The sequence below is a fragment of the Vanacampus margaritifer genome, chromosome 13, assembly GCF_051991255.1.
Source record: "Vanacampus margaritifer isolate UIUO_Vmar chromosome 13, RoL_Vmar_1.0, whole genome shotgun sequence".
NCBI lineage: Eukaryota > Metazoa > Chordata > Actinopteri > Syngnathiformes > Syngnathidae > Vanacampus > Vanacampus margaritifer.
The window spans coordinates 18,530,946-18,549,013 of record NC_135444.1 but is presented as its reverse complement, the minus strand read 5'-3'; the positions used below and the strand labels follow the sequence as shown (position 1 = coordinate 18,549,013).

The 18,068-nt window shown below is 40.1% G+C and overlaps 1 protein-coding gene across 4 annotated transcripts in view; it reads right to left on the bottom strand.

Moving 5' to 3' along the window:
• The window catches only part of scfd2 (sec1 family domain containing 2), a 101,986-nt gene that overhangs the window by 70,183 nt on the left and 13,735 nt on the right, over positions 1-18,068 (bottom strand). For all 4 annotated transcript variants that reach the window (XM_077583393.1, XM_077583395.1, XM_077583394.1 and 1 more), the window contains exons 5-6: positions 8,767-8,894; positions 1,299-1,474 (exon numbers count right to left, since the gene is read on the bottom strand). In XM_077583393.1, the coding sequence (XP_077439519.1) occupies positions 1,299-1,474; positions 8,767-8,894 (304 nt within the window). The remainder of the gene's footprint in view (positions 1-1,298; positions 1,475-8,766; positions 8,895-18,068) is intronic.

Genomic DNA, 18,068 nt, shown 5'->3' with positions numbered 1-18,068 from the left:
ACACACACCCTAACTGCATCAACATCATTGAACATTTTTCCCTTGCATTAACGTTTACTGGATGTGACTATTTTCCCTCCAAACAACCTTGTTGACCAGGAGAGGAATCTACATTTTTTCCCCCTCCAATCCACTCTGTCAGTTCAAAAACATGTTAGCCACCGGCAAACAAAACCGCAGACACCCACTTACCTACCCAGCCCGAGGCAAACTCAATAAATAGTAAATATTTACCCAAGGAAAAGGTGAGAACGGCTAATTGCAGATGTTTATTACAATTTTCTGCTGGTTTAAGGCATCTCTGAAGTGGTATGCAGGCGGGAATTTTGACAAAATATGTCTCTAAAGTTGCTCAAAACACATAATTTAACTTTTTCAGGTTTTTTTTGTAACATTAAAAAAAAAGCACACCAATTATTTTTTTCACCCGCAATTTAAGAGTTCCCACATTTCTTAAGAACAAGACTTTTGTAAAAAAAAAAAAAATGGATCGGATGTAGATTTTGTTGTTTAAATATACTGTACAATGTGAAGTTCTATAATTACTATTACATCAATGCTAATTTCAGTTAGCCTGTCTACGTTGTTTCGTATCATTATGTTAGCATTAAGCTAGCTGACGTTTGCTAGACAAAATTATATGGTTTGGTAGAACATTTTTGTTGCTGCTGTGTGTGTGTCTGAGCAGTTGTTTGAAAGTCAATATAACTATAACATCGACAGGATGCTAACATCGGCTAGCTTGTCCATGGTAATTTGTAATATATTAGCTTTAAGCTAACAGACTTCAATTAGAGGAAATTATTTGGTTTGTTTTAACTTTTGATTCTCTTTTGTTGTATGGTCTATAGTTGCTACTGTTCTGTGTGTTACAGTAGCGATTGTTTGACAATTTTCACTTCATCTAACATTGATGCTAGTTTTAATCAGCCCGTCTGTTTTACATCATATGGTAGCATTAAGCTAGTTGACTATTGCTAGGCAAAATTATATGCTTTGGTTGAACATTTTTTTATTTTCTTTTGTTGTATGGTCTGTAGTTGCTGCTCTGCTGTGATTTGCAGTTAATGTAACATCTAAGCTAATTTTGGTTAGCCCTTTTAAGGAATTTTATAGTATTTGCCAGCATTAAGATAGCGGATGGTTGATAAAATGTGTTTAATAAGTTTACATGTGTTCAAAGTGTGTGGTGGAATAAATTGTGCATTATGTTCACAGTAATTGGTTCTGGAATGTACACCCGCAATGAACTGGGGTCCACTATACAGTTTTTTGTCCCAAGGCGAGCATCCACTGACCTGCAGCAGCAGCCTCTCGAAGGCCAGGCACGCGTCCCAGCGGGGTAACAGTGGGTGTCGGAGGGTCTGCGCCGTGGCCAGGCCCAGCTGTAGCACCCCGCAGTGAGTCTCTAGCGCCCCCGCGTCACCTCGGAACGGCCGCGCGTAGGAGCACAGCTGCTCGGGGGTCACGCGGCCTTGGGAGGGAAGGGAGAAGACGGCGTTATCGCTGCAACATATACATAATCCGCAACGTTGTGGCTTGAAAATAAACAAAGAGGCAAAAGGATGGAGAGGACACACAATTGGGGTAATGCATCCTGATGGGAACGTCGGCATGTAGTAACAGTACAAATAGACAAGCGGGGGTGAGCGACACCCTGCGCACAAGTGAGTCAACACAATGGCGAGGTGCGCTAATAAGAGCGTGACTAATACATGTGAATCCGAGCTGCTTTTGGATTATTTGCAGAGAATCCCGTAAAGACGCGCGGGGACGCGGGAAGAGCAACACCAGGGGATGGACGGCGGGGCCTGGAGGTACGGGGACGGGGGCACGCATTAACTCCCCCGTAAGGACCACGTCTTCATGTTGATGCTCTGAACCAGCACCAGATGTGGGAGTATTTCCTGTTGGACTCGGCCGGCCAGTGTTTTCTTTAGCGCGGCCAAAAACATGACTTGAGCAGCACCAGGACACATGGACGGTCGGGAATCGTCCAGAATGCTGAATATTTGCAGGGTTCACACAACTCTTTGGCCACCATGTATGCCGCTGATTATCAGAGCAAATGCTAATCCGCGCTAACGCTGCAGCTCTGCTTAGCTTTTGGCTTTGACATGATAGCGCTTCCAGAACATTGCTTGGAAACTTTTTTTTAATATATATATCTAGTCTTTTGCAACATATTGTACGGTGTCCTTGATTGCTTAGAAAGGTGCCTTTAATTATAATGCATTATTACTATTATTATTAATTGGCAGATTTTCACCAGGTCAATCTGTCAAGTCAAAAACTTGCATGGGGGGAAAAACAGGGATGTTAGATACTACTTTTTTTTAGACCAATACCAGTACAAGTATTCACTTTTAAGTACTCACCGATACTGAGTATTGATAACGATAGTAATTTTGATATATAAAATTTCATTTAACTCAATGACAAAAAATGTGAATGATGACTTTTCTTTCTAACGCAGCTAGTGTCAAACTGCCACAGTATAGCGCCAACTACTGCCGAGGAGGACTTACCTAGTGACAGATTTTTTTTCAAGTATTAGTGCTTAGTATCGGCAGCCTCTCAAGTACCCGATACCTTCAAATAAGGCCGGTCTCGACCCGATAGCAATAGCTGGTATCAGTACTCGCCCACCCCTAGGCAAAAACAAACCAATAGCTTCGAAGGAGAGTTTAACTTATTTCGTTAAAATGTGTCCGGCTCTAATTAACCTCTGTTAACCTTTGAGCCCATTTGAGCTAAGATGCTAACCAAAACAGCAGCACTAAAGCACATTAACAGTGCCTCAGTTGCATTGTGGAGTAAGTACATACTGCTTGTTGCAAATGTGATTAAGATTATTTTATGATATGTGAAGAAACCGGCTTTAACGATAATTAGCGATTAGCATTTATAAATGCAGCAATTCAGTTAGCTGTGTGTAAATTCAGGCATTAAAAAAATTATATTAGTACTTGTGGGAACCCGGAATACGTGACATTTTTCATTACATGGGCAAGAAAAAATACTTAATTTTCCAGAACTAAAAGGTAACACAATTACACAACTAAACTCTTTTAAAACAAAATGACAGAGAAACACTTTCCCACTGAAAGAATCTGTATGTTTTGAGGCCAAGTACAAGCGTCTACAAAAGCGAAGGTCAAGTTCCGTGTTCAAATTAAAGCATTTTCACATAATAAGCTTCAGTGCGAACGCCTGAAAAGCTCTATTGTGAACATATCCCGCCATAAAAAAAAAACTCCTGGCAGCGTAAACCTCTTGGCTTCACCGGCCTTGATGTGCCAACCATAATTCAAGCACAGAAACGCATCCAGTACCAGGGCCAAGCTAAACTCCGCCGGCTAATGGGCGACTAAAACGGTGCGTTGTGTCAAACTTGAACGGCAAGGCCCCCCGGCTACCGTGTGCGAAAGCCTGTTCGCGTTATCAAAGAACTCGGATTGAACTGTGGCTCTTATCTATGCTAATGAGCAATCCGCGCGGGTCATTCTGGGACGACTCCCAAAGAAAGTAGCTAGGTTTTAGAAAAACCGAAGTGGGATTCCATGGAAGACCTTGCACGAAGTGATCAGAACACATTTGGCATCACTCTGACCTGAGCTGACTACTACAGCCAACCAAAAGGTTCGAAATGAGAGCTGAACACATATTATGCATTTTTTTTCACATTTGAATACTCTTTACAGGTGTCTTAATAACAAAGATTGTGTTTTCACTCACGGAGGCAGCACTTCATCATCAAGCGGAAAAATTACACAAAAAAAATTGGAAAATTTGTCTATAATATTGTACTATAAATAGGAGTGGTACTAACTCATTTGCTCCCAAAAATGTATAAATATGTTCTACTCTAAATATTACCAGTGTCCCAAAGACTTATTTATTTGTTTTTAATTTGGGGGGGGGGGGGGTTATGCTGGAGCATACAGAAGGCTTTGATACAGCTTCTGCGATGAAGAGGTCCTTTAAAACAATGGAAGTTATTACAAAAAACGGCAGCTGAGTATAAGAGATCAACCATGTTGCAACCCCCCACTGTTTTAAACAGATTTGTGAATAATAATGAAACTTAGCTATATTCAAATGCTAATTACTGCAAAACGGAAATAGATAGAAATATACCAATTTTTTACTGGTGAAAGAAGAGACTCTAACCTTTATTTTGGTAGGTTCCATGCTTTTATAGCAATAGAACACAATATTCAGTGGGCCTTGCAAAATCAGTCAAAATCCAGTAAACCAGCCAGGAGTAAAAGGGGTTACTTAAGTGAAAATGGCTGGGAGTGAATGAGTTCAATGACTTTAAACCTCTATTTTGAACAAATCTGCCAAAATTCTGCTGGATGTTAAATGAGTTTAGTGCCGGTTAGTCTCCGTGTGAGTGTCTTGGTGTGAGCTGTGGGCTACAGCATTTGCTTGGGCGTGTTCTCCTTCTGTATGCTACGTTAGACTGTTTGTCCCGTTCAAGAAACAGATGAAAGTGCAGCACTGCGCTATAAATAAACCGAGCGAATGAGGCCGAGCCGACGATGAAAGTCTTGAGGGATACCAAAAGGGCAAGAAGGGCAAGCGATGATTTAGTCCGAATAACTTGAAGACGACTGTAGGTGAGCTGGGGTGAATTTGAGGCTAAGCGATGTCGTATGTCGCACCAGTGGTGGAGGGCGGCTGAGTTGTGGCCCACCTCAGCGGCCGGACAGCCTCGTAAGTAACTCTCGCTGAAAGAGGGACAACGGGAACAATCGAGGGAATTTTATTTACACGCTCAAGACAGCGGTGACGTGGAGGAAATTTTACGAGTGCTTTAGGCCCCTTTTGGAGCTGTAAGATGTGTGATTGGCGATCACAGGCTAAAAGGCTGCTGTTTGGGATTAAGAACTCATTTTTCATTGTTAAAGAAGACGGGCGCATTTTTTCACAATGTAAAACAGTTCCCAAGTGTCTTGTGACATGTATGTGACAAGCTTTTATCAAAATGACTCATGGTTTAGGAATTACAGCCCCATGATACTTGCTTCTTGTTGAAAAAGCAGTTGTATTGGTTTCATTCTGTTTCCTTACTGTTCCCAATGTGAACCGAACCGTGGACAATCTTATACAACTGCGATTTTTTTGTTACACCCCTAACAAATCCACAAGATAATACACAAGCGAACAGATACAGACATATTGACAATGATGATATAGCTGTTGCGGAAATGTTTCCAACACCGGACACAACTACATCCACACACAAATGCGTGCACACGTACAAGCCAGCATGGGAATTTCATCATCCGATTGTGCAGTGAGAAAGCTGACAGGTCAAGCGGAGGCTCTGAGAAAGTGGATTATTTTCCCGTTCTCTCAGTGGATGATGTTATCCTGTCGAGACGACGACGAGCCAAGTTGAACCGCGATGGATGTGAGAATGTTGGCGTAGTACTAGTGAGTGGACTGTTGGAGGATTTTTTTTTATTTGGGGGGGGGGGGGGGCTGGAGATGTATGACTGGCTTTAAAACATTCAAGAGGACGTGTGAAAATGTCCATGTGTGAACATTATTATAGTTACATTTTTTTGGGCAATTTTTTTGTGTGTGATGCTTTTGTAATGTCTGATCATGTTTACTTAGTTATTTTTGATCTATTTTTTGCTTGATTTCAGCTTTTTGGCCTTTTTTTTTTTTAAGTTGTCTGCTATTTTTCTGTTCAAAGTATGTTACTCTCCACTCACTGTGGCCAGGGTATTAAATCACCCAAGCACTGATTTTTGTTTTTCGTGACTGCATGTCGATAGCTTAGCACTTAGCACAGCTTCGCCGTCTCTCTCCTACTACTCATCTTCCCTTCGTGATAATTATACTTAAAGGGGCAGTCAACCTTAAACATTTCTTGACAATAATATGTGAGTCTAAACATAACATTCTAATTCTTATTACATTTGTGGAATATGAGTTATGCAACAAAATCCAGCCATTTTATCCATCTCAGGGCAACGACCAATCACAGCTCACCTGTTTTCTGAAGTTGAGCTGTGATTGATTGTTACGTGAGCAACTGTGATGTCATTTTCACTTGACAGGAAGTGGCAAAATGGCCGCCTTCTGATATTGATAAAAAGTGCTGGATTTTGCTGCTTAAAGGGATACTTGACTCATTGAGTCATTTTCGGCAGTAAAAAGTTTGTATTTTGTCCAGAATTAATTTGATAAGTACAATTTTCCCCCTGTCGACTGAAGATGACATCACCTGTGCTGAGGAAGTAGGTAACGACTAATCATGGCTCAACTGTTTTCTGGGTTTGGTCAGCAAACTGAACCATGATTGGTCGTTGCCTACTTCCTCAGCACAGGTAATCATCTTCAGTCAACAGCAAGTGGAAAATTAGTTTTTAAAGGTATTAATTCTACATGAAAAATAATTATCAAATTTATTCTGGATAAAATAGGATTTTTTTACTGCCGAAAATGGCTCAATGAGTCAAGTATCCCTTTAACTCATATTCCACTAACAAAATTTTAACCAGAATACCGTATTTAGACTAGTGGGGCTGCATATAACATATTGTTGTCAAGAATTTTTGAGGGGGGGGGGGGGGGGGGGGTCAATGATTAGTTAATGATTAGTGACTTATGCTATGTTGACAAGTGAACTTTGGCCTCCAGAGCCACGTTAGCTTGCAAGCGGTAGCTCATGGGTAGCCGCAAAATAGCGGGCACCAAGTATTCCCCGATACCAACAGCGGAAAACAGCCAGGTGATGGGCAACTGTTTAATTTGAGTTCATTTATGAAATTTGCACTGGCCAGCGTCTTGAAGTGTCTTTGGTGCCCGACCGACGCAGTGCTCTGTTGACTCTCGGGGCTAACGTTCATATCGGATGCTGGAATCTTTTTTGACATGACATTTTTTTAGTAAACAAACTTTTATTTCACAGATGTCTTTTTGACTTTCTCTTTTTGTGCATTTCTGTCACACTTAACTGTGAGCACAAAGGCATAATTACCATGTGTTACTTCGATTGGCCAGTAGGGTCCAAATCTCTACCTTTGGGCAAATTTTCCTACCTTTTATACCACACACCCCGAGATACAACTGTACTTAGACATAATATAAAATGTCTTTTATTGATACAGACGTTCACATACATTAATTGCCACTCAGCTGGACCGGCTAATCCTGTATTATTATGCTGCTCCTCGCCCGAAAGGAGATTTGTGTCGGACATAAATCGACTTTTAAATGGAGAGTTTCACCCTGAGGTTAGCGTCTGTTTGCATCGTACATCGGCGGTCGGCCACCCCATTGATCGCTGTTAAATGTTGGGATGGCCCGCAAATTGCGTCTTTAAGCACAAAGGAGTGAAAGGAAAATAAAACCAGCGTGTGTGTGTGTGTGTGTACACAATTTCTTGGCAGAGTGTGCGTGCGTCTGTGTGTGACCTCCAACACATCAACCAACCTGCTTGTTACCAGACACTTTTTTACCTCACACATTACGGGGGCCGAGGGACCGAAGAGGGCCTGCCCATTTTTGTGCCAGATGCTAACATCACATTAACACCGAATGCGTGCGCGCGTGTGTGTGTGTGTGTGTACATCAGTCATGCAATGTGAGTCAGAAGGTTGCATAAAGGTGAACATGCACGGTGGGACTCATAGACCCGTGTGTGTGTGCATGTGTGCAAATATGTGTGTGTTTGCGAGGTGGCTTTATTTTGGCGTGCCAACACATATTTTTATCCTTCGCCTCGGCCTCCTTTGCTTCATTAACAAACAACAAAAGTTTGCAAACGTGTGTGTGTGTGTGTCACAGCTCCAACATGTGGTTCACATTTCCTCGGCAGCCACATGTGCAAACACACAGTCCGAGCAAGGGATTTGACTGACTCAGTAGGTGGCGCTACGGAGCTGTAATAGGGTACGACGACCTTTCTCTTGGAGTCATTTTGAATTTTGTGTGCCAGGGAGGTACGTATGATCAATGAATCGAATTCAAATCGACATTGTAACGCAGTAGAATGCATTTTTCAAAAAGCAAAGGTTGTTGTAATCTCAATTAGAGTTATGACAACTTTTTTGTTTTGTTGATGTAGATAAACTGTCTTTCACATTAGTTCGTGGCTGACGACTTCTAACTTTTTATAATGTTTATTTATTTATTCAAAAATCTTAGACAATATACTTCATTTTAAATTTCAAAAAAAAAAAAAATTCTAGAAGTTCCCAAGGTTATCAGTACGTCTTAAAAAGTTAAACGGAAATTTAAAGAAGCAAATACCATAGCTGACCCCCCCCCCCCCCAAAAAAAAAACATAAATCTTAAACTTTCACATTTCTTTGTTATAATGTCGAACAAAAACAAAAGGTTCAGAAGGTTCCCAGGGTCAGCAGTATCTCTTATAAAGTTAACTGAAAATATAAATAGACAGTTCCCTGAAATTAAAATGGTTTTAGCTTTACCTTTTATCGTCTGTCAGAATTTGAAAAAAGGTATCGATGCCGATATTTGTCAAAATGTCTATCCCTACTTTATTTTACTGTAAGCCTAACCTACACACCCAAAACATTTGGGTACAATAAATGTGATGTAGTTTATTGTAATACAGATTATGTATTGATTTATTTAAAAAATACACGGAAAGAAGACCTTGATTAAAAAAAAATTGTATATTAAATAGGGATGTAACGATATCCAAACATCACAATATGATAATTATCACGATATTGTGGGGAGGTTGGCGATAGGAAAATATGGACATATTCATACCCATGCTCATCTTAATGGGCAGCTTCTCCTTGCTGGCAGCTTCCACAAGCTGCCGTCGGACCTCCATCACGCCTTCCTTGTGCTTGCTGGTGAGCATTGCCTCCCACAGGGAACGGGCGGCAGGTGACCTGGCAGCAAACGAAACGAGATAAGTTTTCGTTTAGCTTGAGAATTTTGTTTTTTTTCTTTCTTGTATTAACTGCATAATGTATATGACTGTTTTATTTTATTCCACATTAAGCATTGGATGATGTTATGTGTGGGGTTCCACAAGGCTCGATTCTATGCCCGATGCTATTTATTCTCCAGTTACAGAATACTACTTGGCCGAATTGTTAATTGATGATGTCCATCTAATCATTCTCTTAACGTTAGGCAAGAGTCAGGATTCAGTTACCAGTCAATCCCAGAGAACAAACTACCATTCATCCTCACATTTAAACCTAAAAACAATCAAAAGTCTGAAATGAGCCTAACGTGTCGCTGCCTCACACCCAATTCCAGATAAATTGACAAATCAGAGGTGCAACGTATTACACGGATGTGTTGTTTACAAAGCGCCTGCATGGACAAGATGGATGAGACTGAATCTTGTCGGTCTGATATTCAGAGCGCGTCGACTCCCCTGCGGGACCCCGCACAGGAAAAAAACAGAATTAACACTGACTCAACATTTGGAATGTTCTCTCCATCTATGTGAATCCTGTTGCAGTGTGTCAGAGCCTGCGGAGAGCAAAGCTCTTCTTGATAGCATCTCTCCCTGCTCTCCTTATCTCCTCGCTTACGGAACACTCTGATCCGCCTCGCTAATGGGACCTTAGCACAGGACGCGTGTGCGACGTTATCAACATCTGCCAGAATGAGCATCTAGAAAACGATCAGATGTTACCTAATATATTGCCTATATAAATAAGAATACATATTTTTGATTTAAGTGCAAAACTCCAAAGGAACATAATTCTGTCAACTTCACAATCGCACGTTTTAACCCAAAAGACAAGTTTGGAGAGTTAATGTTGGTCACATCAGCAACTAGTAGCCTATAGAGTGTTTCCCTGCTATATTATTATTATTATTTTAATACAGCCGAATAAATTAATTAATTTAATAAAGCAGAATTTAAAGTTATGTGCACGCCTCCAAAAAACTTTTTCTCTCTCCTGGGCTAAATGGGGGGCTTGGCAGATACAAAAAGGACTGAGAAAATAATATATAAATATGTTAAAAATATCAAATAAAAATGCTGGAGGGGCTTAACTGGGGCTAAACAGATTTCTGACAGTGATTAAAATAGGACTTTTAACTCTTGTCTATTAACATAAAAGTAGACAAATATGGTGACTAGGTTTCTGCTACTAGGTGGCATTAGTGTTTTATGTTGGACATCGGTGAGAGGAACACCATTTTTTTTCTTTTCAAACTCAGATCAATTGGTAGATGGAAGCAACTCGTAGACCCCAGGCCATTTTGTACATTGTAAATTACAACTAGTCACCCGTTTCCAAATCATAACCAACAATTGTATTTAAAATCTAAATGCCCCTCAAAAACATATTTAATGATTCTTACTGCTATTCAAGATCTTGATTTTAGCATAATCCACTTAATGACTTTTAATGCTTTTTAATAATAGCGTCATTTTAACCTTTGTACGTTTTTGCTGTATTCATTCTAAGGACCCCAGGAAGACTAGCAACCACTTAGCCAAAGCTAACGGGGATCCCCAAAAATATAGATAGACATAGATATAAATAGAAGGTCGTAGGTGGGTCGGGAGACATGGGTTCCCTATAGATATGCCAAAACCAAGTCCAAAACACACCTGTTAGTCACATGCTCCGAATCCGAATGAATCGGAAACGACTCCAAGGAAATCAAAAGGCACTCCATCTCATTCAAGACAATTCAAACACCAATGACATATTTATTACATTTCTCCTCTTTGATTTCCTGCAGCACTGACAGTTTTTTGTCGGGGGACTAAACAAACAAAAAAAAACATTCCCCTTCTTTTACGTCTCTCTTACGAGATATTCCGAGATGGCGGCGGTGAAAGAAACGAACAAAGAGCGAGTGGAGGTAGATGGAGGGAAGGGGGCGCTTGTTGACAAATGTGCTGCCTTTTTTTTTTCTTCGTCATCGTCGTCTTTTGTGCTTTTGTAACTGCTGCCATGTGTTTAATATCAGATGTAATCTGTTCCAGACCTCAGGGCTGGACAAGGAGTTGGAGTAGGGAGGGGGGGGGGGGGGGGGTTATCACGCTGGGATGGCCGCCATCTTCGCAGACGAGTAAAACAAAAAAGGGGGAGGAAAAAAAGCAATCACGACGCAGTTTGTTTAGTTGTTGCGAAAAAAGTTACACGAATATAAATCAGCTATTTCCCAACAATTCGCATGCTTGCCTAAGTTGTGGGGAATTCCAGACGTTAGTCCAGACCGATGACATGCTTTCATTTCTGGAGAACATTATTATTCACCCCCCCCCCTTTTTTTTTTTTTGGCAAGGGAGGGGGCAAATCGTGAAATAACATCCCGCGTGTTTGACGTGTTTGAAATGCTACGCCTCGACTCGACCGTGTCCGAGGACGCGTACGTCTTCTTCTCTAGCGTGTTTGCAAAACATCTGAGTGAGTGTGTGTGTGTGCGTGTGTGTGTGTGTGTGTGTGTGTGTGTGTGTGTGTGTGTGTGTGTGTGTTCCCTCAGGACCAAAGAAGTGGATGAAATATGGTTCTCTTTTGGCTCCGTGCCCAGCCTTCGCCACACGCACACACATCACCCCTTGACGCCGTCCCTGCTGGGCCATTTGGTCAGAAAGGGGGCGGGGCTTCAAGCTGAAGTTTATAATGGCCCCAAACTAAGTGAGCAACACTCCACTTAGGAACACTTGGGGTGTGTGTGTGGGGGGGGGGGGGGGGGTGTTGACAATATTGCTAAAAACCTGCCTGAAGGGGGCACTCTTGCACTCCTACCCGTCCGCTTAAGAGCCGAGAGTGTGTACGTGTGTAAGTGTGAGTGCTATAAAGGTGGCAGAACATCACATAGTGTAAAGCAGGAGGAGGAATGAGTCGGCATATTTAAGTGATGAAATAACAGATGACTGTCTGCATGCATTAATGAGTGAGGGGGGTTAGGGACAGAGGAGGGTTGGCGGGTAGGTGGGATTTGTTCCTGGAAGTGTGTGAGAAGGCAAAGAAGAATGTTTCTGATTCCCGTGTGTGCATGCATTTATTGTGATTTTTTTTTTTTTTTTTTTTTTAGTACGGAGGAACCTCGAAGAGTGGCTAGTCTGGGTTTGGTTGGATTTTGAAAGAGTTTCTCCAAAATATCTGTAAAAATTTAACAAGTGACAAATGGAAGAGGTTGGGCAACAATGCCACAAAAAGCCAAATAAAACACCTTTAGTCCACATTGTTACTTAAGGTGTTGGGTTTAGGGTTTGGGATTTGGTTTGCCCATTGAGAATGAATTGAAAAGGCCGACTTCCATGATTCCACTTCTATTGAGCAATGTCTACTATTGGGATAGCAATCTTGGAAGACAGAAGCACATGGTTGAAAGTTTTTTCTATTGGGGATATTGAAATTTAAAAGTTTCACTTCCAAATTGTGGTGTGTGAAGTTGTTAGAAGACTGATTTCGGGTGCATAATAACTAATATTTCGGATTTTACATGAGCGATCAATTTTCACTACAATTTCAACTGACAATTAAGTCAGTAATCGATTAATCTGTCAATTAATCGGTTAATCGGATTTTAATAAACATTTAAATATCTATTCCTTTTTTTCAAAATAGGACATTATTTCAAATTGACACATTCATTCATTATGAGTTGAGTGACTGGTTTGGTCTGTAATGTGAGGAAATCGGCAAAAATGTTGATCATTGTTTTTCCAAGTAAAAATGATAGCTTAAAATAATTTTTTTGTAAAAATTATTATTTTTGCCTACGATTCAATATTTTGGTGTTTCCTGAAAAATCTGAAAAAATGACTTAGGCAATTCATTTAAGAAGGCGTCGATAGCCAAGTTGCTCAAATCTATTTATGGGGCTAAGGTTCGAGCACAGTTGATACCTAAAGTCTGTATATTTGTTTTAATAATACTCAGGTTTAGGTCAAACCAGTCCGTCTGACAGCTCAGTATTTTTTTTTTTCCTGGTGGGAAAAGGGAGGCGACGATGTGAGGGAGGCGTTTACTTGTCTCACGTCAAACAACACAACCGTTAAGAACGGCCATGCTCGACCATTGCATGGGGCAACTCAACCAAGGGACTTTAGAGGTGTACTTTTATGGACATTTGCTGAAATTCCGACGTATCGTACAACATCAGGGGCGCTCGGACTGTCTTCATTTATGTATGACGCACTCTTGTACTCGCATGAAAACTTCATGTCATGATTCATGAGTGAGTCACGTAAAACAAATACCATCTCTAAACACATTCCGGGACGGGATTCAAATTTCTCGTAGGGGTCCATTAGCTTTTATTTTCCCGCTCACCTCTAACAGAATAATGCTGTCCGTTTGGCTGAGCTATCTGCCGCAGCTGCAACGCGCAATTACGTTTCCGGCGTTTTCTTTGTAATGAGCAACAGAACACAACAAAAAAACAAGGTCCAATAAAAAGCATAGGAGGAACCGCAACTGGAGTGAGAACATGTGTTTGCGCGAGTCCGGTCCAAAAACAACACGGCTTTTACGTCGCCTTTTCATTTCAGACGGTTGTTGACCTGTCTGTTGTTGACAGCTGGGAAAAATTCAGAGCTGCGCGGCGCTTGAATCTTTTCAGGGGGGATTGGAGCGTGTCAGCACCTACGCACGTCACACCTCGGACGTTATGGCGAGTTGAATGCAACCGACTGCGCGGCAAATGTGCTCCAGTGTATGAAGAAAGATGTTGCGCTGTGAAGTTTGTGCAACAGATGTGCCACAGGAGGAGACGAGAGGCGGAATCCCGTCATTGAGGGTCTGTGTGTCCTGGCAAGACAGAAAAATGACCCGGCAGATTTATGGATGGGGGTGTTGGGGAAGGGGAGGGGGCTGGGGAAGGGGAGGGGGCTGGGGAAGGGGAGGGGGCTGCTGCAAGATGCGAGTAGAAGAAGGGAGACGCGACTACCAATAAAACATGAATGCAATAAATAGCCCCTCGTACCCGCTTGTTCATGGCGAATCCTCGAAATGATCTTCAAACATTTAGCGATAAGATTTGGCTAGCTTGGACGCTGTTCAGCCATTTGTCTCAAATCCCTTATCTGGTTCAATAGAATTTGCCCAAAATGTCTGCTTCAAACAAAAATGGCCGACTTGCTGTTCACTTTCAGACAGACGAGACTATTTGAACAAATGACGAATTTCATGTCAATCGGTTTCTAACTTTCCAAATCCTCAAAATGATCATTCAACTTGATTCTCAATCTCCGCATACATTAGACGGCATCGGCAAAACATCTTAGCAAGTTAGTGTCGAACCACCTAACTAGGATACTTGCTTCCGATTAGGGCTCATTTGGATGTATTTTCAATAGATTTTACGCCAATCTGATCAATCTGTGATGATATAATTTGGGTGATCAATGATGTCATTAATCGTATTGGAGAAATAAGACTTTACAGCAAAAGCAAACTGAAAAAAAAACTTAAAGACTAGCAAAGTTCATGCATTTTTTAAATTAATGTCAGAGATATAAACATTACATGTTATATTTAATTTATATATCAGTGTGTGTGTGTTTAACAATTCGGGAGTTTAATGTATTCTTTTTTTGCAATGCATTTGTGTCAACTATACGTGATTTTCGCTACGGTAGAGTTCGACTGTAGAGTAAATATGCACGTTTTTTTTAAATAGATATATTTTTTCATCTCCTGATCAAATCGGTGAGTATCGTATATTTCAAACTCTCACTGTTCGCTAATTAGCCCCAAAAATCTCGAGACGTATGTTAATACATAGGATACAACATACGGTATAATTAATAATATAAAGTGGAACGATTCCATTCAATTGGATTCAGTGGGATCATGATTTGAGGGTATGATACGAGTTCCTTGTCGAAAGTAGGTTTACCGATTCAAATTAGTTTCTATCCCCCCCCCCAAGTAAAAACCCATAATTTTTTTTAATAGGTTTTGGGTGAACTAATGAATGCACACACACTCACATACAAAATATATATTAAAAAAAAGAGAGCAATGATGATGACATGTCAAATCAGTAAAATTACCGAATGAACAATACTGAGCTCTCCAGAATTTTTATTTTTTTTAAATAAATAAAAAAAATTAAAAATTTAAAAAAACATTAAAAATGAATAAAAACCTGCGATATCGTGAAGGCACAAACATCACGATACAGTTGTAAGGATTCACAGTAGATGCAAATAAACGCTCCGATTGCTATTAATACAAAATAGAGTGAAGAAGGCTTTATTGTAAGCACTACGGAGGAAGTGTGAGGGGGGGGGTCTTTTTTATCATTTCAAATGAAAGGCAGCAGCGTGGGCTCTTTGAAGGAGTTGGGCACGAGGATCTGAAGCGTTATCTGTGCGGATGTTTGATCCGGCAGTTTCGGAATAAATGTGCAGTACTGTCCCTTTGGTGGAAACGCAATAAAAGAGCATCAAACGGACAAAAAAAAAAAAAAAAAAGTTATGTTATCTAGGGCTTGACGGGAACAAGCTGTTCAGGTGAAAGTCGTCCACTGGCTTCACACATGGTCGATGTCCTCATCATGTGAGGAGTCCAACATAACGTCGACTCAAACGTGCACTTTTTTAATATTTGATATCTGCCTCATCTGAAGTTGAAGCCGTCGCTGTTGATTAAAACCCTGATAACATCTTAGAAGAAGAAAAACCTGGAATGGTTCTGTGTTGATATGATAACGGGTTATTTTTTTTTTTTATTAATAAAACTGCTATTTCAGTTTAGTCTTCGATTTATGACCGAGATAAGACAAGCAACAGACATAAGGCAATTTTGTGGAAGGAATTGTAAATCAGAACTTAAAAATCACCCTGTAGGATAGGACATGAGAACCTTCATATAAAGTGTCTGACTTTATGTTAAGATTCATAAAAGCAGTTTATTTCTTTATATTTTCATTTATTAACTTCTGTTATGTTTATAGTGCTATTTTTCTTTACTAAATAGTTGCATTTTGGGGGGTGATAGAACGGATTAATGACATTTCAATTCATTTCAATAGGGAACATTTATTTGATACTGTATGAAATCGGTATGGTTCTGTGTTGATATGATAAAGGGTTGATTTTTTTTTTTATTATTAATAAAACTGCTATTTCAGTTTAGTCTTCGATTTATGACCGAGATAAGACAAGCAACAGACATAAGGCAATTTTGTGGAAGGAATTGTAAATCAGAACTTAAAAATCACCCTGTAGGATAGGACATGAGAACCTTCATATAAAGTGTCTGACTTTATGTTAAGATTCATAAAAGCAGTTTATTTCTTTATATTTTCGTTTATTAACTTCTGTTATGTTTATAGTGCTATTTTTCTTTACTAAATAGTTGCATTTTGGGGGGGTGATAGAACGGATTAATGACATTTCAATTCATTTCAATAGGGAACATTTATTTGATACTGTATGAAATCGGTATGGTTCTGTGTTGATATGATAAAGGGTTGATTTTTTTTTTTATTATTAATAAAACTGCTATTTCAGTTTAGTCTTCGATTTATGACCGAGATAAGACAAGCAACAGACATAAGGCAATTTTGTGGAAGGAATTGTAAATCAGAACTTAAAAATCACCCTGTAGGATAGGAAATGAGAACCTTCATATAAAGTGTCTGACTTTATGTTAAGATTCATAAAAGCAGTTTATTTCTTTATATTTTCGTTTATTAACTTCTGTTATGTTTATAGTGCTATTTTTCTTTACTAAATAGTTGCATTTTGGGGGGGTGATAGAACGGATTAATGACATTTCAATTCATTTCAATAGGGAACATTTATTTGATACTGTATGAAATCGGCATGGTTCTGTGTTGATATGATAAAGGGTTGATTTTTTTTTTTTATTATTAATAAAACTGCTATTTCAGTTTAGTCTTCGATTTATGACCGAGATAAGACAAGCAACAGACATAAGGCAATTTTGTGGAAGGAATTGTAAATCAGAACTTAAAAATCACCCTGTAGGATAGGAAATGAGAACCTTCATATAAAGTGTCTGGCTTTATGTTAAGATTCATAAAAGCAGTTTATTTCTTTATATTTTCATTTATTAACTTCTGTTATGTTTATAGTGCTATTTTTCTTTACTAAATAGTTGCATTTTTTGGGGTGATAGAACGGATTAATGACATTTCAATTCATTTCAATAGGGAACATTTATTTGAAACTGTATGAAATCGGCATTTCGTCATGTCATTGGGTTGGCAATAAAAAAAACTTCTATTAAGGCTCTGGTGTGATTTTTGTTTTTTGCAGGATCTCTGTGTGAAAGACATTTAAATTTGTGTTTGTACCGTTCACACCACCCCTTAAATATAGCCTGCGTAGCATAGAATGAGTGTGGCCAGTTTTACTTCACCTCTGTCTGTCATTAGCACGTCTACCTCTGCTTTACATGCCGCCAATACTGCAAATTGATTTATTTATTTTTTTACGCCAGCTTGTGTTCCCTAGCGTGGAACAGAAATAGGTGTTTTTCATTCTGTGCAATATGCCAGGCACATTTGAGGAAGATGGCAGCCTCACCGTGTGTTTTCACATGGCGAGGGTGCGGTCGGATACGCGGAACCAGATCTCCACCTTGGCCACCCATGCACTCACACACGCACACACACACTCCCCCAACAGGATCAAGGTCCGAGGAGGAGCCAGGTTGAAAGAAACTCGGTGCCCTCTTCCAATGGGATACAGACGCACCACACAGGGCGAGGAAAGGATTTTCTGAGCCAAGCACAGCACAGACATGGCGGCGAAGGTAGCCCACCGCAAACTTTCACTCCACATGGCACACGTTTATTCAACTATGCACTTTGGGTTTATTCAACAGCTCAGGAAACCCTGAGAAAAGGTGGCGTGGATATGAGAACCGCAAGGTCAAGGGCTGGGTCCTAACAATCCCACTGGCAGGTTACGGACCAAAAAAAAAAAAAGAAGAAAAAAAGATGGTAATTGCAAAGTAAGTGTGGGGTCTACCCAACACCCAGCAAGTATTTAGGGACGAAGGACATGCTAATTTACGCAAATAACCTGGAATCACTCTAAGGAAATATCATGCTACGCTAACCCAACTTTTAACAACAGAAAAGCCCTCATCAAA